We start from the raw sequence: 14,333 nt of genomic DNA on the forward strand, positions 1-14,333 counted from the left end.
CCCAGGACTTTGGGAGGCCAAGGCAGGCAGATCATGAAGTCAAGAGATCAAGACCATCCTGGCCAACATAGTGAAACCCCATCTCTACTAAAAATACAAAAATTAGCTGGGCGTGGCAGCAAGTACCTATAATCCCAGCCACTCAGGAGACTGAGGCAGGAGAATCAGGGAGGCGGAGGTTGCAGTGAGCTGAGATTGCGCCATGGCACTCCAGCCTGGGTGACAGAGTGAGAATCTGTCTCAAAAAAAAAAAAAAAATTAGCTGGGTGTGGTGTGCGGTGGTGGGCGCCTGTAATCTCAGTTACTCAGGAGGCTGAGGCAGGAGAATTGCTTGAACACAGGAGGCAGAGGCTGCAGTGAGCTGAGAGTGTGCCACTGTAATCCAGCCTGGGTGACCAAGCAAGACTCTGTCTAGAAATAAAAAATAATAATTTTTAAAAATAAAATGACGATTGTTTTAAGACACTAAGTTTTAGATGATTTGTTATAGCACAACAATAACTAGCGCAGCTTATAAAGCTTTGAACCTTGACCTCTTACCCCTGCAAGCTAACTCTCAAACTTTACTACCTGAAATTCAACACTGCTGCCCACCCTGAACTCCTTTCAGTGCCTGAAAGGTACCCTTCTTTCTTGCAATTAGGTTTCCATACATTCTGTTCTTGCTGCCTGGAACACTCCTCTACCCTTGAACACTCATATTCTACTTCTTCACCATTCAGGTATCGGCTAAAACTTCTACAGGAAGGGTTTCTAAATGCCTAGGTTAAAACTGATCTGTTTCTGTGCCTTGTTCTACCTTACAAATCACAACACCATCACAATCCATTGAAACCCCGTATTGGGTTGCCTGTCATGACCCCTGCATCCACCTCTGCATGCACGCGTGCGCGCACACACACACACACACACACACACGCAGAAAGTGCTCCAAAAAGACAGTGGCAAGTCAGGGAACCTGGCAAGCTCTTCGAAAACATTTGTTGAATGCTCAATCTCCAACCCTAACTCTTTCCTAAATTCCAATGGGTATATCCACCTGCTATGCTACAAATAAATTCCAAATTCAACATGCCCCCATCCTCCTCCTCCCAGTAAATGATACCACCGCCTACAAGTTGCCCAAACCAGAAACCTCATCTCATCATTCAAAGAATATTTATTGAGGGCCAGGCACAGTAGGTGGCTCATGCCTGTAATCACAGCACTTCGGGAGGCTGAGGCAGGTGGGTGGCTTGAGCTCAGGAGTTGGAGACCAGCCTGGCCAACGTAGTGAAACCCTGTCTCTACTAAAAATACAAAAATTAGCTGGGCATGGTGGCATGTACCTGTAGTCCCAGCTACTCAGAAGGTTGAAGCAGGAGAATCCCTTGAACCCGGGAGGCAGAGGTTGCAGTGAGCCAAGATCTTGCCACTGTATTCCAGCCTGGGCGACAGAGCAAGACTCTGTCTTAAAACAACGAAGAATATTTACCAAGCTTCTGTGTTTCCTTGCTACAGATACAGTGGATCATAGACAGGCACAGCTCTTCTGGCACAGAACTTACAACATGGTGGAGGTTTTCCTTGACACTTCCTTCTCCCCCTCTCCCTTATACCTGACACCTTAATAGGTGTCATTGGTTGTTTTGATTATACCTTCTATATTGCTCTCAGATCTATCCTTTCCTGTTCACCCCAACTGCCACCACCCTAGTGCAGGTTTTTGTCATTTCCTGCTGGATTGCTACAAGAGCTTCCTAATAGTGTCTCTGCCTCCAGCCTTGTCCCATAAGTTCCATCCCAGCTATATGACTCCCTGTTTAAAATCCTTCAATGGCTCCACATATGCTTTGGGTAAATTCTAAACCCCTACAAAAGTAAACCTTGTGTTCTAGCCCCTTGCCCATCTTGGCCCCCTCATATCCCACAATACCCCATCCACCCCCACATCCCATATATTTTCTTCACCTTGTGCCTTTACATTGGCTTTCCCTGTGCCTAGAATGTCCTGCCCCCTTCTTCATTCAACAGATAATTATTGAGCACCCAGCAGACACCAAGCACTTTTCCACATGCTGGTGATTCAGCAGTGAGTAAAAAAAGTCCTTATTCTCATGATGTTTATATTCTAGAGGGAAAGAGAGACAAGTAAATAATTAATGTGTTGGCTGAGGCAGGCAGGTCATGAGATCAAGAGATCAAGACCAGCCAGGCGCGGTGGCTCACGCCTGTAATTCCAGCACTTTGGGAGGCCGAGATGGGTGGATCACAAGGTCAGGAGTTCAAGACCAGCCTGGCCAAGATGGTGAAACCCCATCTCTAAAAAAAAAAAGAGAGAGAGATTGAGACCATTCTGGTCAACATGGTGAAACCTCATCTCTACTAAAAATACAAAAATTAGCTGGGCATGGTGGCATGCACCTGTAGTCCCAGCTACTCAAGAGGCTGAGGCAGGAGAATCTCTTGGACCTGGGAGGTGGAGGTTGCAGTGAGCCAAGATAGTGCCACTGCACTCCAACCTGGTGACAGAGAAATCAGGTGGAGTACAGCCACACAGGCCATGGTAGAAACATGGGCTCCTTTCATCCTTCAGTGTTGATGCAGACATCATCCCTGAACAAGCCACTCTCCACCCCTACAAGCACTTGACACATATACGTGTTTGAGTGACTATGTTTATCCAGCTTCCCCACCATACTGTGCATTCCCTGCGGGCAGGGGCTCCACCTTTCAGCTCCATACTTTATAGAGTCCAACGCATTCAGAAAATTTTTCTCAAATTATTCAAACTGTCTTCTTTTGTTCCAATTCCATACCCTGCAAGCAACTTCCTGATTACTAGATTGGTTTCCAATCTAGTACCCTGGTTACTAGGGTACCAGGGAGGGGATGCCTTGATATTGAACACACATCTTTTGGTCATTAGAAACTACCCGGCCGGGCGCGGTGGCTCACACCTATAATCCCAGCACTTTGGGAGGCCGGTGGGTGGATCACAAGGTCAAGAGATTGAGACCATCCTCGTCAACAAGGGGAAACCCCGCCTCTATTAAAAATACAAAAATTAGCTGGGCATGGTGGTGCTCGCCTGTAGTCCCAGCTACTCAGGAGGCTGAGGCAGGAGAATTGCTTGAACCCAGAAGGCGGAGGTTGCAGTGAGCCGAGATCGTGCCATTGCACTCCAGTCTGGGTAACAACAGCGAAACTCCATCTCAAAAAAAAAAAAAAAAAAGAAATTACTCATGTGTGAAAGGATTCTCTATTTAGATGGTGCTGGGAGAACTGGCTAGCCATATGCAGAAAATTGAAACTAGACCCCTTCCTTACACCTTATATAAAAATCACTTCAAGATGGATTAATGACTTAAATACAAAATCCAAAACTATAAAAACCCTAGAAAAAAATCTAAGGCTTTATAACAATATCATTCAGGACATAGGCACAGGCAAAGATTTCATGATGAAAATGCCAAAAGCAGTTGCAACACAAGCAAAAATTGACAAATTGAATCTTATTAAACCAACGAGCTTCTGCACAGCAAAAGAAACTCTCATCAGAGGGAAGAGACAACCTCTACAGAATGGGAGAAAAATTTTGCAATCTATTCATCTGACAAAGTTCTAATAACCAAAGTCTACAAGGAATTTAAACAAATTTACAGGAAAAAAAACAACCCCATTAAAAAGTGAGCAAAGTATATGAACAGACACTTCTCAAAAGAGGACATTCATGCAGCCAACAAACATATGAAAAGAAGCCCAACATCACTGATCATTAGAGAAATGCAAATCAAAACCACAGTGAAAAACCATCTCACATCAGTCAGAAAGGCAATTATTAAAAAGTCAATAAACAAGCAATGCTGCCAAGGTTGCGGAGAAAAAGGAACACTTTTACACTGTTGGTGGGAGTGTAAATTAGTTCAACCATTGTGGAAGACAGTGTGGCAATTCCTCAAAGATCTAGAAGCAGAAATACTACTTGACCCAGGAATCCCATAACTAGGCATATTATACCCAAGGGATTATAAATCATTTCCATTACAAAGATACATGCACACACATGTTCAGTGCAGCGCTACTCACAATAGCAAAGACAGGGAATCAACCCAAATGCCCATCAGTGAGATAAAGAAAATGTGGTACAGGCTGGGCACAGTGGCTCACACCTATAATCCCAGCACTTTGGGAGGCCAAGGCAGGTGGATCATGAGGTCAGGAGTTCAAGACCAGCCTGGCTAAGATGGCGAAACCCCGTCTGTACTAAAAGTAAAAAATATTAGCCAGGTGTGGTGGCAGGCACAGTAATCCCAGCTACTTAGGAGGCTGAGGCAGGAGAATCACTTTAACTGAGGTGGCAGAAGTTGCAGTGAGCTGAGATGGTACCACTGTACTCCAGCCCGGGTAACAGAGCAAGACTCTATCTCAAAAAAAAAAAAAAGGTGCAGCAAGTAAGAAAATGTGGTACATACCTAGCATATCTATGCAGCCATAAAAAAGAATGAGATCAAGTCCTTTGTAGGGACATGGATGAAGTTGGAAGCCATTATCCTCAGCAAGCTAATGTAGGAACAGAAAACCAAACACCAAATGTTCTCACTTATAAGTGGGAGCTGATTGATGAGAACACACAGATACATGCAGGAGAACAGCACAGACTGGGGCCTGTTGGTGGAGGCTGCAGGAGGGAGAGCATCAGGAATTATAGCTAATGGATGATAGGCTTAATACATAGGTGATGGGTTTCTCTGTGAAGCAAACAATCATGGCACGTTTACCTATGGAACAAACCTGCACATCCTGCACATGTGCCCTGGAACTTAAAATAAAAGTAGAAGAAAAGTTAAATAAATAAAAATTTTAAAAAAAGAAATTACCTGGCCAGGCACAGTGGCTCACACCTGTAATCTCAGCTTTTTGGGAGACCAAAGTGGGCAGATCACAAGGTCAGGAATTTGAGACTAGCCTGGACAACATGGTGAAACCCCATCTCTACTAAAAATACACAAAGTAGCTGGGCTTGGTGGCACCTGCCTGTAATTCCAGCTACTCAGGAGGCTGAGGGAAGAGAATTGCTTGAACTCGGGAAGCAGAGGTTGCAGTGAGCCAAAATTGAAGCATTGCACTCCAGCCTGGGTAACAGAGTAAGACTCTGTCTAAAAAAAAAAAAAAAAAATTACCCATGTATGCTAATCAATAAACTGTACATACATCAATAAACTGGCATTATCATTCACACATCTTTTTTTTTTTTCTCAAGTGGGGTCTTGCTCTGTTGCCTAGGCTGGAGTGCAGTGGTGCAATCTCAGCTCACTGCAGCCTCCACCTCCCAGGTTCAAGCAATTCTCCCATCTCAGCCTCCCAAGTAGCTAGGATTACAGGCTCACCACCACACCTGGCTAATTTTTATATTTTTAGTAGAGACAGGGTTTTACCATGTTGGCCAAGCTGGTCCCAAACTCCTGACCTCAGGTGATCCCCCCTCCTCAGCCTCCCAAAGTGCTGGGATTACAGGCATGAGCCATCGTGCCTGGCCACATCAATCTCTTTTTTAGATCAGTGTGACTCGACTGCTGGAAAATGACCCAACTCTGTGTCATGACACCCAAGGAAGGCACTGCTGATAGAAGGGCCACATGAGTAGCCCAGCAGAAGACTCAGATGCTCCCTCTACCTCACACTCAGCCCACCTTCCCTATTTCAGATGGCAGCCCTGTCACCCACCCTGTTCAAGCTCAAACTCCTAGCTGCACCTCTGAGAGCTTCCATACCCCCAACACTCAATATGGGGAATGGGGTGTACATGAAGGATTATGTGATATGAGGAGGCCAAAGTGGCAAAAGCACAAGGCATACCTTCCTAGGAGTTTAGATTTTATCCTAAAGCATATGAGGAGCCACTGGAGGACTTTAAACAGGGGAGCAACATACTAGAGTGAAAACCTGTGGGCAAGGCTGGAGGCGGAGCTTTACCCCTGAGAGCACCCACAACCCCAGCAAAAACTCCTTGAAAGTCCTTGGTTAACTATTTTTTTATCCATACCCTCATCTCTATTCCCAAGAGATTCCCAGCTCTCTAAACCAGTCTCCCCACCGTCTGTCTCTCTCTTGCTCTTTCCAAAAACATTCTCCACTTGGCCACTAGAGTTCTCCTTTTAACTAAGTCTGATCATTTCACTAGTCCCACACCACTGTTTAAAATCAGTAAATTTGGCCGGCACAGTGGCTCACTCCTATAATCCCAGCACTTTGGGAGGCCGAGGTGGGTGGATCACAAGGTCAAGCGATCGAGACCCTCCTGGTCAACAAAGTGAAACCCCGTCTCTACTAAAAATACAAAAATTAGCTGGGCATGGTAGCATGCGCCTGTAGTCCCAGCTACTCGGGAGGCTGAGGCAGGAGAATTGCCTGAACCCAGGAGGCGGAGGTTGCGGGGAGCCAAGATCGTGCCACTACACTCCAGTCTGGGTAACAACAGCGAAACTCTGAAACTCCGTCTCAAAAAATAAAATAAAATCAGTAACTTTGTAGCTCGCACCTGTAATTCTAGCTACTAGCTACTCGGGAGGTAGGAGGTAGGAGGATCACTTGAGGCCGGGAGTTAGAGGCCGAAGTGAGCTATGACTGCACCACCGCATTCCTGCCTGAACAACAGAGCAAGAACCCATCTCTAAAAATATAAAAATAAACAATAGCTTCCCCCATCTTTGAGATAAAGTCCAACCTGATTATAAAACCTACCTCACCTAGGGCTGTCTCCTCACCCTTCTCCCACCCCACATTCCAACTATACCAATGATCTGGAATTCTCTGATCATTCTGTGCCTTTTTGCACCTCCATACCTTTGCACATGCAGTCTCCTGTGAGAAAGGTCACAGAAGACAGCTATATATATTTTCAAAATTCAACTCAGACACCATGTTCTCTGTGGTACTTTCCTAAGCTCTCCTCCCTACAAAAATAAAGTAGCCCCATTTAGGTCAGGCATGGTAGCTCATGTCTGTTCTCCCAGCACTTTGAGAGGCTGAGGTGGGTGGTTCACCTGAGGTCAGGGGTTCAAGACCAGCCTGGCCAACTCAGTGAAACACCGTCACTACTAAGAACACAAAAATTAGCCAGGCATGGTGGCACATGCCTGTAATCCCAGGGAGGCTGAGGCAGGAGAATTGCTTGAACCAGGGACACAGAGGTTGTAGTGAGGCAAGATCACACCACTGCACTCCAACCTGGGTGACAAGAGTGAATCTTTGTCTCAAAAAAAAAAGTTGCCCATTTGCCTCTATCACTGCACTAATTATACTGCATGACAATTATTTGTTAACATGTCTGTCTACTTCCTGGACTATGAATTATTAAATGGCAAGGGCCAGACATCATTCTCATTTCCCAGCACTAAGTAAAATATCTAGCACATAACATGCCCTAATTAAAGGTTTCCCAAGGGAGGGAACGTATGAAAGCTCTAAATTAAAGCCCTTCTGTTGCTAAATCTAAAGATTCTGCCTAAGTTCTCACTTAGGCTAACCAGAACGTTCTCGTAGGTCCCAGCATCTGACTTGTGTTAGGTGCTTATTAAACAGTGCCTGAAGGCCATGCACAGTGGCTCACGCCTATAATCCTAGCACTTTGGGAGGTCAAGGCAGGCAGATTGCTAGAGCTCAGGAGTTTGAGAGTAGCCTGGGCAACATAGTGAGACCTCATCTCTACAAAAAAAAAATTTAGAAAACAAAAACAAAACAGTGGTTGAAGGAATAAACCCATGGATCGTATGTCACTTAATTCTTAGTCTTGGTTGCCCTTCTGAACCTTCTTTAGATCTCCATGTACCTCTGAAGTTATTAAAGATAGAACAAAGTCCAGGTATTACCTATGCAGTAATATCTCATTTATCTAAATGTAACTACTTCAGATGAAGCCAAGAAGCAGGAAGAGAAACTATAAGTGGCCAAGAAGATAGTAATTCTAAACATAATCAATACCTTATACTTGAGTCATAATTTATGTTTTCACTGAATCTCATTTCATTCTCACAATAGCCCGGAATTAAACAGTCACTGCACCTAACTCCAGGTCACACAGCTACTGAGCCCAACCTCCAACACAAATGTGTGCACAAGTGGTGTGCACCTTTCACTCTATCAGAGTTCTCTCACACCTGTGCACAAAACTCCATGCCTTTTACTCACTGAAGAGCTCTGCATACTAACCATAACTGTGTCTACTTTGAATGTATTCTTAAAAGGATGTACAGGCACATGAATGTGTACATGGGTGAATGAGGGTTTCAGCATGTATGTCTCTATAACCAAATTAGAAGCAGAAAATTGGCCGGGTGCAGCAGCTCACACCTGTAATCCCAACACTTTGGGATGCGGAGGTGGGTGGATCACCTGATATCAGGAGTTTGAGACCAGCCTGGCTAACACAGTGAAACCCCCGTCTCTACTAAAAATACAAAAATTAGTTGGATGCCGTGGTGGACACCTGTAATCCCAGCTACTTGGGAGGCTGAGGCAGAAGAATCACTTGAACCTGGGAGGCAGAGGTTGCAGTGAGCCAAGATTGCATCATTACACTCCAGCCTGGGCAATAGAGCAAGACACCATCTCAAAAACAAAATAAATAAATAAATAAATAATAAATATTACTTCGATGGAATGATCCTTCTCTGCACATGATATAGAAATATATACCCACATTTGAGGGTGCTCCAAGACCAATAGATCCTAAAATTAGTTTTGCCAGTTAGCAACCTACCAGATCATCTGCCAGCGATGCAAGAGAAATCACAGACCACATTTCAGACCTCAGTGGAAAACTCCCTTCTTGCAACACAAGGCAGTGCCTTCCACCTCTCCCTGACTGTGGCCATGATGACAAACATTCCATACACAGAGATGAGTCCAAACCAGACATATGGACACACAAAACACCAGGAGGACCCCACAGAAGACAGCCAGTTCTCTACACAACCGTAGAATCAGGGAAGCTGAAGAGGAAGTTGAGGAGTAAATGGGCCAATACAGAAACTGAAAGAGAAAAGGACATGAGCTGATTGGAGAGGGGTGAGCCAATGAGCAATTGTACCTGGTGCAAAATTCCTGTGCCCCAACTGCTAGGGCAGCTGCCCCTCAAACTGACAGAATGTCTGAGCTTCTTCATAGTTGTGTGGTGGAAGGCATCTCTAATGCCCTAGGATCTCCCAGGTTGGAAGGGCATTTTTCAAGAATAGAGGCATCTGAGGGTTGGGGCTGTGAAGAATCATCATCTCAGCACCTCCAATGGCTTTACTGATGTACAGATTTAAATAATATTTTATTTATGAGATGGAGAAAAAGCCAAGGTGGATTGAAATGACAATATTAAGAAGCTAGCCCACAGAAGCAGGTGCAATGGTTCACACCTGTAACCCCAACACTTTGGGAAGCTGAGGCAGGCAGATCACTTAAGGTCAGGTGTTCGAGACCAGCCTGGCCAACACAGTTAAACACTGTCTCCACTAAAAATACCAAAAAATTAGCTGAGCATGGTAGCATATGCCTGTAATTCCAGCTACTAGAGCAGCTGAGGCAGGAGAATCACTTGAACCTAGAAGATGGAGGTTGCAGTGAGCCAAGATCATGCTACTCCAGTCTGGGCAACAGAGTGACTCCATCTAAAAAAAAAAAAAAAGCAGAAGAAAAATCTAGCCTACACAAATACTCATGCAAGTGCAAAAGGATATTCACTGGAGCATTATCTGTAAGACCAAGAAACTGGAACCAACATACATGGCCATTAACAGAGGACTAGCTAGGTCAATAAACTACTATACATCCTTAAAATTAACATGGAATAACATGAAGCATTTTTTAAAAGTAGATCTGTAAATAGAAAGTCACTGGTAATGCTAGGAGGAAAAGCACACTGTAGAATTATATGTAGACTAATATGATCTCATTTTTCTAAAAGAACAAAACTACATCTCCTTTTTTTTGAGATTGAATCTTGCTCTTGTCACCCAGGCTGGAGTACAATGGCCCCGTCTCGGTTCTTTGCAACCTCCACCTCCTGGGTTCAAGTGATTCTCTTGCCTCAACCACCCAAGGAGCTGGAATTACAGGCATGCACCACCATGCCCAGCTATTTTTTTTTTTTTTTTTTTTTGTAGAGATGGGGTTTCACCATGTTAGCCAGGTTGGTCTCAAGCGCCTGACCTCAGGTGATCCACTTGCCTCAACCTACCTAACTGCTGGGATTACAGGCATGAGCCACCATGCCCTGAAAAAACTACGTCTCTTGAAAGAACAAGAGAAAAAAAAATCAGTGTGCCTGTAGTCTCTGCTATTCAGGAGGCTGAGGCAGGAGGATAACTTAAGCCTAGAAATTCGAGGCTGAAGTGAGGTATGTTCACACCACTGCACTCCAGTCTGGGTGACAGAGCAAAACACCTGTCTCTTAAAAAAAAAAAAAAATCGCCTGTAATCCCAGCACTTTGGGAGGCCGAGGCAGGTGGATCACAAGGTCAAGAGATCGAGACCATCCTGGACAACATGGTGAAACCCCATCTCTACTAAAAATACAAAAAATTAGCTGGGCACGGTGGCGTGTGCCTGTAGTCCCGGCTGCTCAGGAGGCTGAGGCAGGAGAATTGCCTGAACCCAGGAGGCAGAGGTTGCAGTGAGCCGAGATCGCGCCATTGCACTCCAGACTGGGTAACAAGAGCGAAACTCCGTCTAAAAAAAAAAAAAAAAAAAAATCAAGAAAAATATGAAAACTGCTAATAGTGCTTACCATGAGAAGTTGGGGGAAGGGTGAGTGTTACTGTTTGAATTTTCATACAAAACATACATTAATTTTAACTATATATATATAGGTGTTGTCAGAGGCATTCCTTTCCATCTACTTCTTACTCCCAGACTGCACTCACATCCCAGCCTCTGCCCAGCCCTCCACCCACCACCTTCTGCCCCAGCCCCACTTACAGATGCAGGCAGCAGCCAGCAGGCGACTGGCAGCATAGGGGGCGAAGCAGCTTGGGAAGAAAGGCTGTACCATGTAGTTGGCAAAGGTGATGGCAATGATGGCCTGGCTGGTGGGCTCAATGATGAGCAGGGAGGTCCAGAGTCTGATGAAGGCAAGGAATCCTCCAAAGGCCTCCAGGATGTAGGCATAGCTGGCCCCAGATTTCTTAATGGTGGTGCCCAGTTCTGCATAACAAAGGGCCCCAAAGACGGAGAAGAGGCCCCCAACAGCCCAGATGACCAGAGAGAGACCAAAGGAGGCACTGTACAGGAGGACACCCTTGGGGGAAACAAAGATGCCCGAGCCGATCATGTTCCCCACAATCAGGCACACGCCGTTAAGCAGTGAGATCTCCTTCTTCAGCTTTACCTGCTCGGGCCCTGGGCTGGCCCCATCACCCAAAGGGGAGGTTTCCACCTCATGCTGGGAGCCCACTTCATACTCAGTGCTGTCAACCATGGTGGAGGAGAGGAAAGCCTTCACCAGCTTCCTGGCATTGCCCTTTAAGGAAAAAGATGATGCTATATATTAGGTGGTTGGCAATTACATAGAACCTCTACCCACCTCCAACACAGGCTAATATGGGCAGCCCACCCACCACTGTCGAGCCCTCCAAATAACCTTTTCTCCAACACACTCATCAACTTGAATTTTTTTTTTCTTGAGACAAAGTCTCAACTCTGTCGCCCAGGCCAGAGTGCAGTAGCACGATCTGGGCTCACTGTAATTCTACCTCCCAGGTTCATGCAATTCTCTGCTTCAGCTTCCAAGTACCTGGGATTACAGGCAACTGCCACCACACCTGGCTAATTTTTATATTGTTAGTAGAGACAGGGTTTCACCATCTTGGTCAGGCTGGTCTTGAACTCCTGACCTCGTGATCCACCCACCTTGGCCTCTCAAAGCCCAAAGTCCTGGGGATTACATGTGTAAGCTACCAAGTCCCACTTTTTTTTTTTTTTTTTTTTTTGAGACAGAATTTCGCTCTTGTTGCCCAGGCTGGAGTGCAATGGAGGGATCTCAGCTCACTGCAACCTCCACCTCCCGGGTTCAAGCGATTCTCCTGCCTCAGCTTCCAGAGCAGCTGGGATTACAGGCACGAACCACCACTCCTGTCTAATCTTTTGTATTTTTAGTAGAAACGGGGTTTCACCATGTTAGCCAGGCTGGTCTTGAATTCCTGACCTCAGGTGATTCACCTACCTGGGCCTCCCAAAGTGCTGAGATTACAGGCATGAGCCACCTCGCCTGGCCCCTCAACTTGAATTTTTTTTTTCTTTCTTGACCCTTCAGGTGAAAGCAACCAACTTGAATTTTCAAGAGAAGACACTCATTCCCCAGAGAGAAAGCATCTGTCTCTCATCATAGGATATTGCTGCCCACCCAACTCACCAAATAGAAAACTAAATCTTAGCTCTCTTTGAGCCTGCTATGATACAAGACAGGGATGGGGGCAGTGTGGCAGCTCCCAGAAAAGAATCATAATGGCTCGAGCCTGAGTTTTCAGGCTCCAATTTCAGCTTCAGCAATGACCTGTGTTGAGATACAACATTAGGAACCAACCTTACAAGCAACTAATCTGTGGGAGCGCCTCACAACCTATTCTTTATCCCAAGGACTCTACGTGTGACAAACCTAACGCCTTTAGAAATCTGCTGGAAACCCACAACCATCCTCCTACCCAAGGAGCATCCCTTAACCCTTAGCTGGAGTGTTCAGCCCTGACAAAGCCCAAGTAGACCCACCTCACCCTGAAAGAAGACCAGTTATTCTCTTTTCCTTTCCCAGATACCTTTCCCAGTCTCTGGTATTCCAAGCCTCCTGCTATCAGATCCCTCATATCAGCATAAATTACCCAAAAAAAGTATGAATGAGAGAAAGGTGATCCAATGTACAGCGAAGCCTAGAGATGATTGGAGGCAGCTGATAGCCATTCCCTACCCCAGAGCTGCTGCTGGAGAGACACCACCCAAAGCCAACGCAGAGACACAGCTGTAGCCAGGCAGCACATGCTGGAAAACACCGAGCAGGAGACAGCTGAGAGGAAAACAGGAGAGGCTAGTCAAGCAATGGAGAGATATTAGGGCAAGGCACTCAGGAGAGGAAGTGATTAGACACTGCACAGCAGCAAAGAGGAGGGTAAGCAAGGTGAGCAGGAATGAGAGGAGAGGGTGGAACGCACACTCACTCCTTGGTCCTGGATATAAGCAGGTTCTCACGGCAGTGCCAGCAGCAGTCAGGGAGAGAAGTGCCTTCAAGGATCTGTGGTCAGACACTCCTCCTTTCCAGCCAGCAGTAAAAGGGAAGGTCAAACAAATGCCTATGGATTTAAGCAAGAAGGGTGGAGGAGGCGAGGCAGCCCACAAAGGAAGAGATGAGGGAGGGGGAAAGAAAGGAGTATTAAGCAACCATCTGGGTCCAAGGTTCACTGACCCTTCACATCTGCAAAAGGGGCAGCTAGGAGCTCTTGGCTCAGCACTTTTTGTGATAAGAAGGCGCTCTCTCAGGAATCTCCTTTGTCAGCTATGCTCTGGGACTGGGGGCCCAGAAGAAAGGACAGTCAGCTGGGTGCATTTTCTATAGCCCTGAGGAAAATGGCCCAGGGCCAGTTAGCCGAGGACAGGGCAGTAGCCGGGAAGGAATACACAGCACTCTCTCTCTCTCTGTCTTCTCCATGCCCCACCCTAGCCTCTCTTCTCTCTCACCCCAAACATTTAAGAAAGGCAGGAAGGTTGCACAGTGTGACACAAAGGCTTGTTCCCATGCTGAGATTATAGGAAGTGTGACTGGGCATTCTAAGAGAACTCTGCACACTTCCCCATGCAAAGAGAGACTGGGGGTTTGCCTCCAAACCTGAGCCACTACCTCAAAGTCTGAGCCTCAGACTACTTAAAAAGAAACACAATCTGGCCGGACGCGGTGGCTCACACCTATAATCCCAGCACTTTGGGAGGCTGAGGCAGGTGGATCACGGGGTCAAGAGATCGAGACCCTCCTGGTCAACAAGGTGAAACCCGTCTCTACTAAAAACACAAAAATGGCCAGGTGCGGTGGCTCAAGCCTGTAATCCCAGAACTTTGGGAGGCCGAGGCGGGTAGATCACCAGGTCAAGATATCGAGACCATCCTGGTCAACATGGTGAAACCCCGTCTCTACTAAAAATACAAAAAAATTAGCTGGGCATGGTGACACGTGCCTGTAATCCCAGCTACTCAGGAGGCTGAGGCAGGAGAATTGCCTGAACCCAGGAGGCGGAGGTTGCGGTGAGCCGAGATCGCGCCATTGCACTCCAGCCTGGGTAACAAGAGCGAAACTCCGTCTCAAAAAAAAAAAAAAGAAAGAAAAT

General features: G+C 46.1%; 1 protein-coding gene across 19 annotated transcripts in view; it reads right to left on the reverse strand.

The window, feature by feature from the left end:
- SLC7A7 (solute carrier family 7 member 7) overlaps positions 1 to 14,333 on the reverse strand; it is a 45,919-nt gene that overhangs the window by 24,988 nt on the left and 6,598 nt on the right. For 6 of the 19 annotated variants that reach the window (XM_035260086.3, XM_078334537.1, XM_078334531.1 and 3 more), the window contains one exon: positions 10,948 to 11,488. In XM_035260086.3, coding sequence (XP_035115977.3) covers positions 10,948 to 11,446 — 499 coding nt within the window. In that variant the 5' untranslated portion in view covers positions 11,447 to 11,488. Of the gene's footprint in view, positions 1 to 10,947; positions 11,489 to 12,190; positions 12,275 to 12,928; positions 13,025 to 13,169; positions 13,292 to 14,333 lie in introns of those variants that run through there. The other 13 variants (XR_013521096.1, XR_013521095.1, XM_078334527.1 and 10 more) reach the window with 5 other exon arrangements.

The sequence above is a fragment of the Callithrix jacchus genome, chromosome 8 (genome assembly GCF_049354715.1).
Source record: "Callithrix jacchus isolate 240 chromosome 8, calJac240_pri, whole genome shotgun sequence".
Lineage (NCBI taxonomy): Eukaryota > Metazoa > Chordata > Mammalia > Primates > Cebidae > Callithrix > Callithrix jacchus.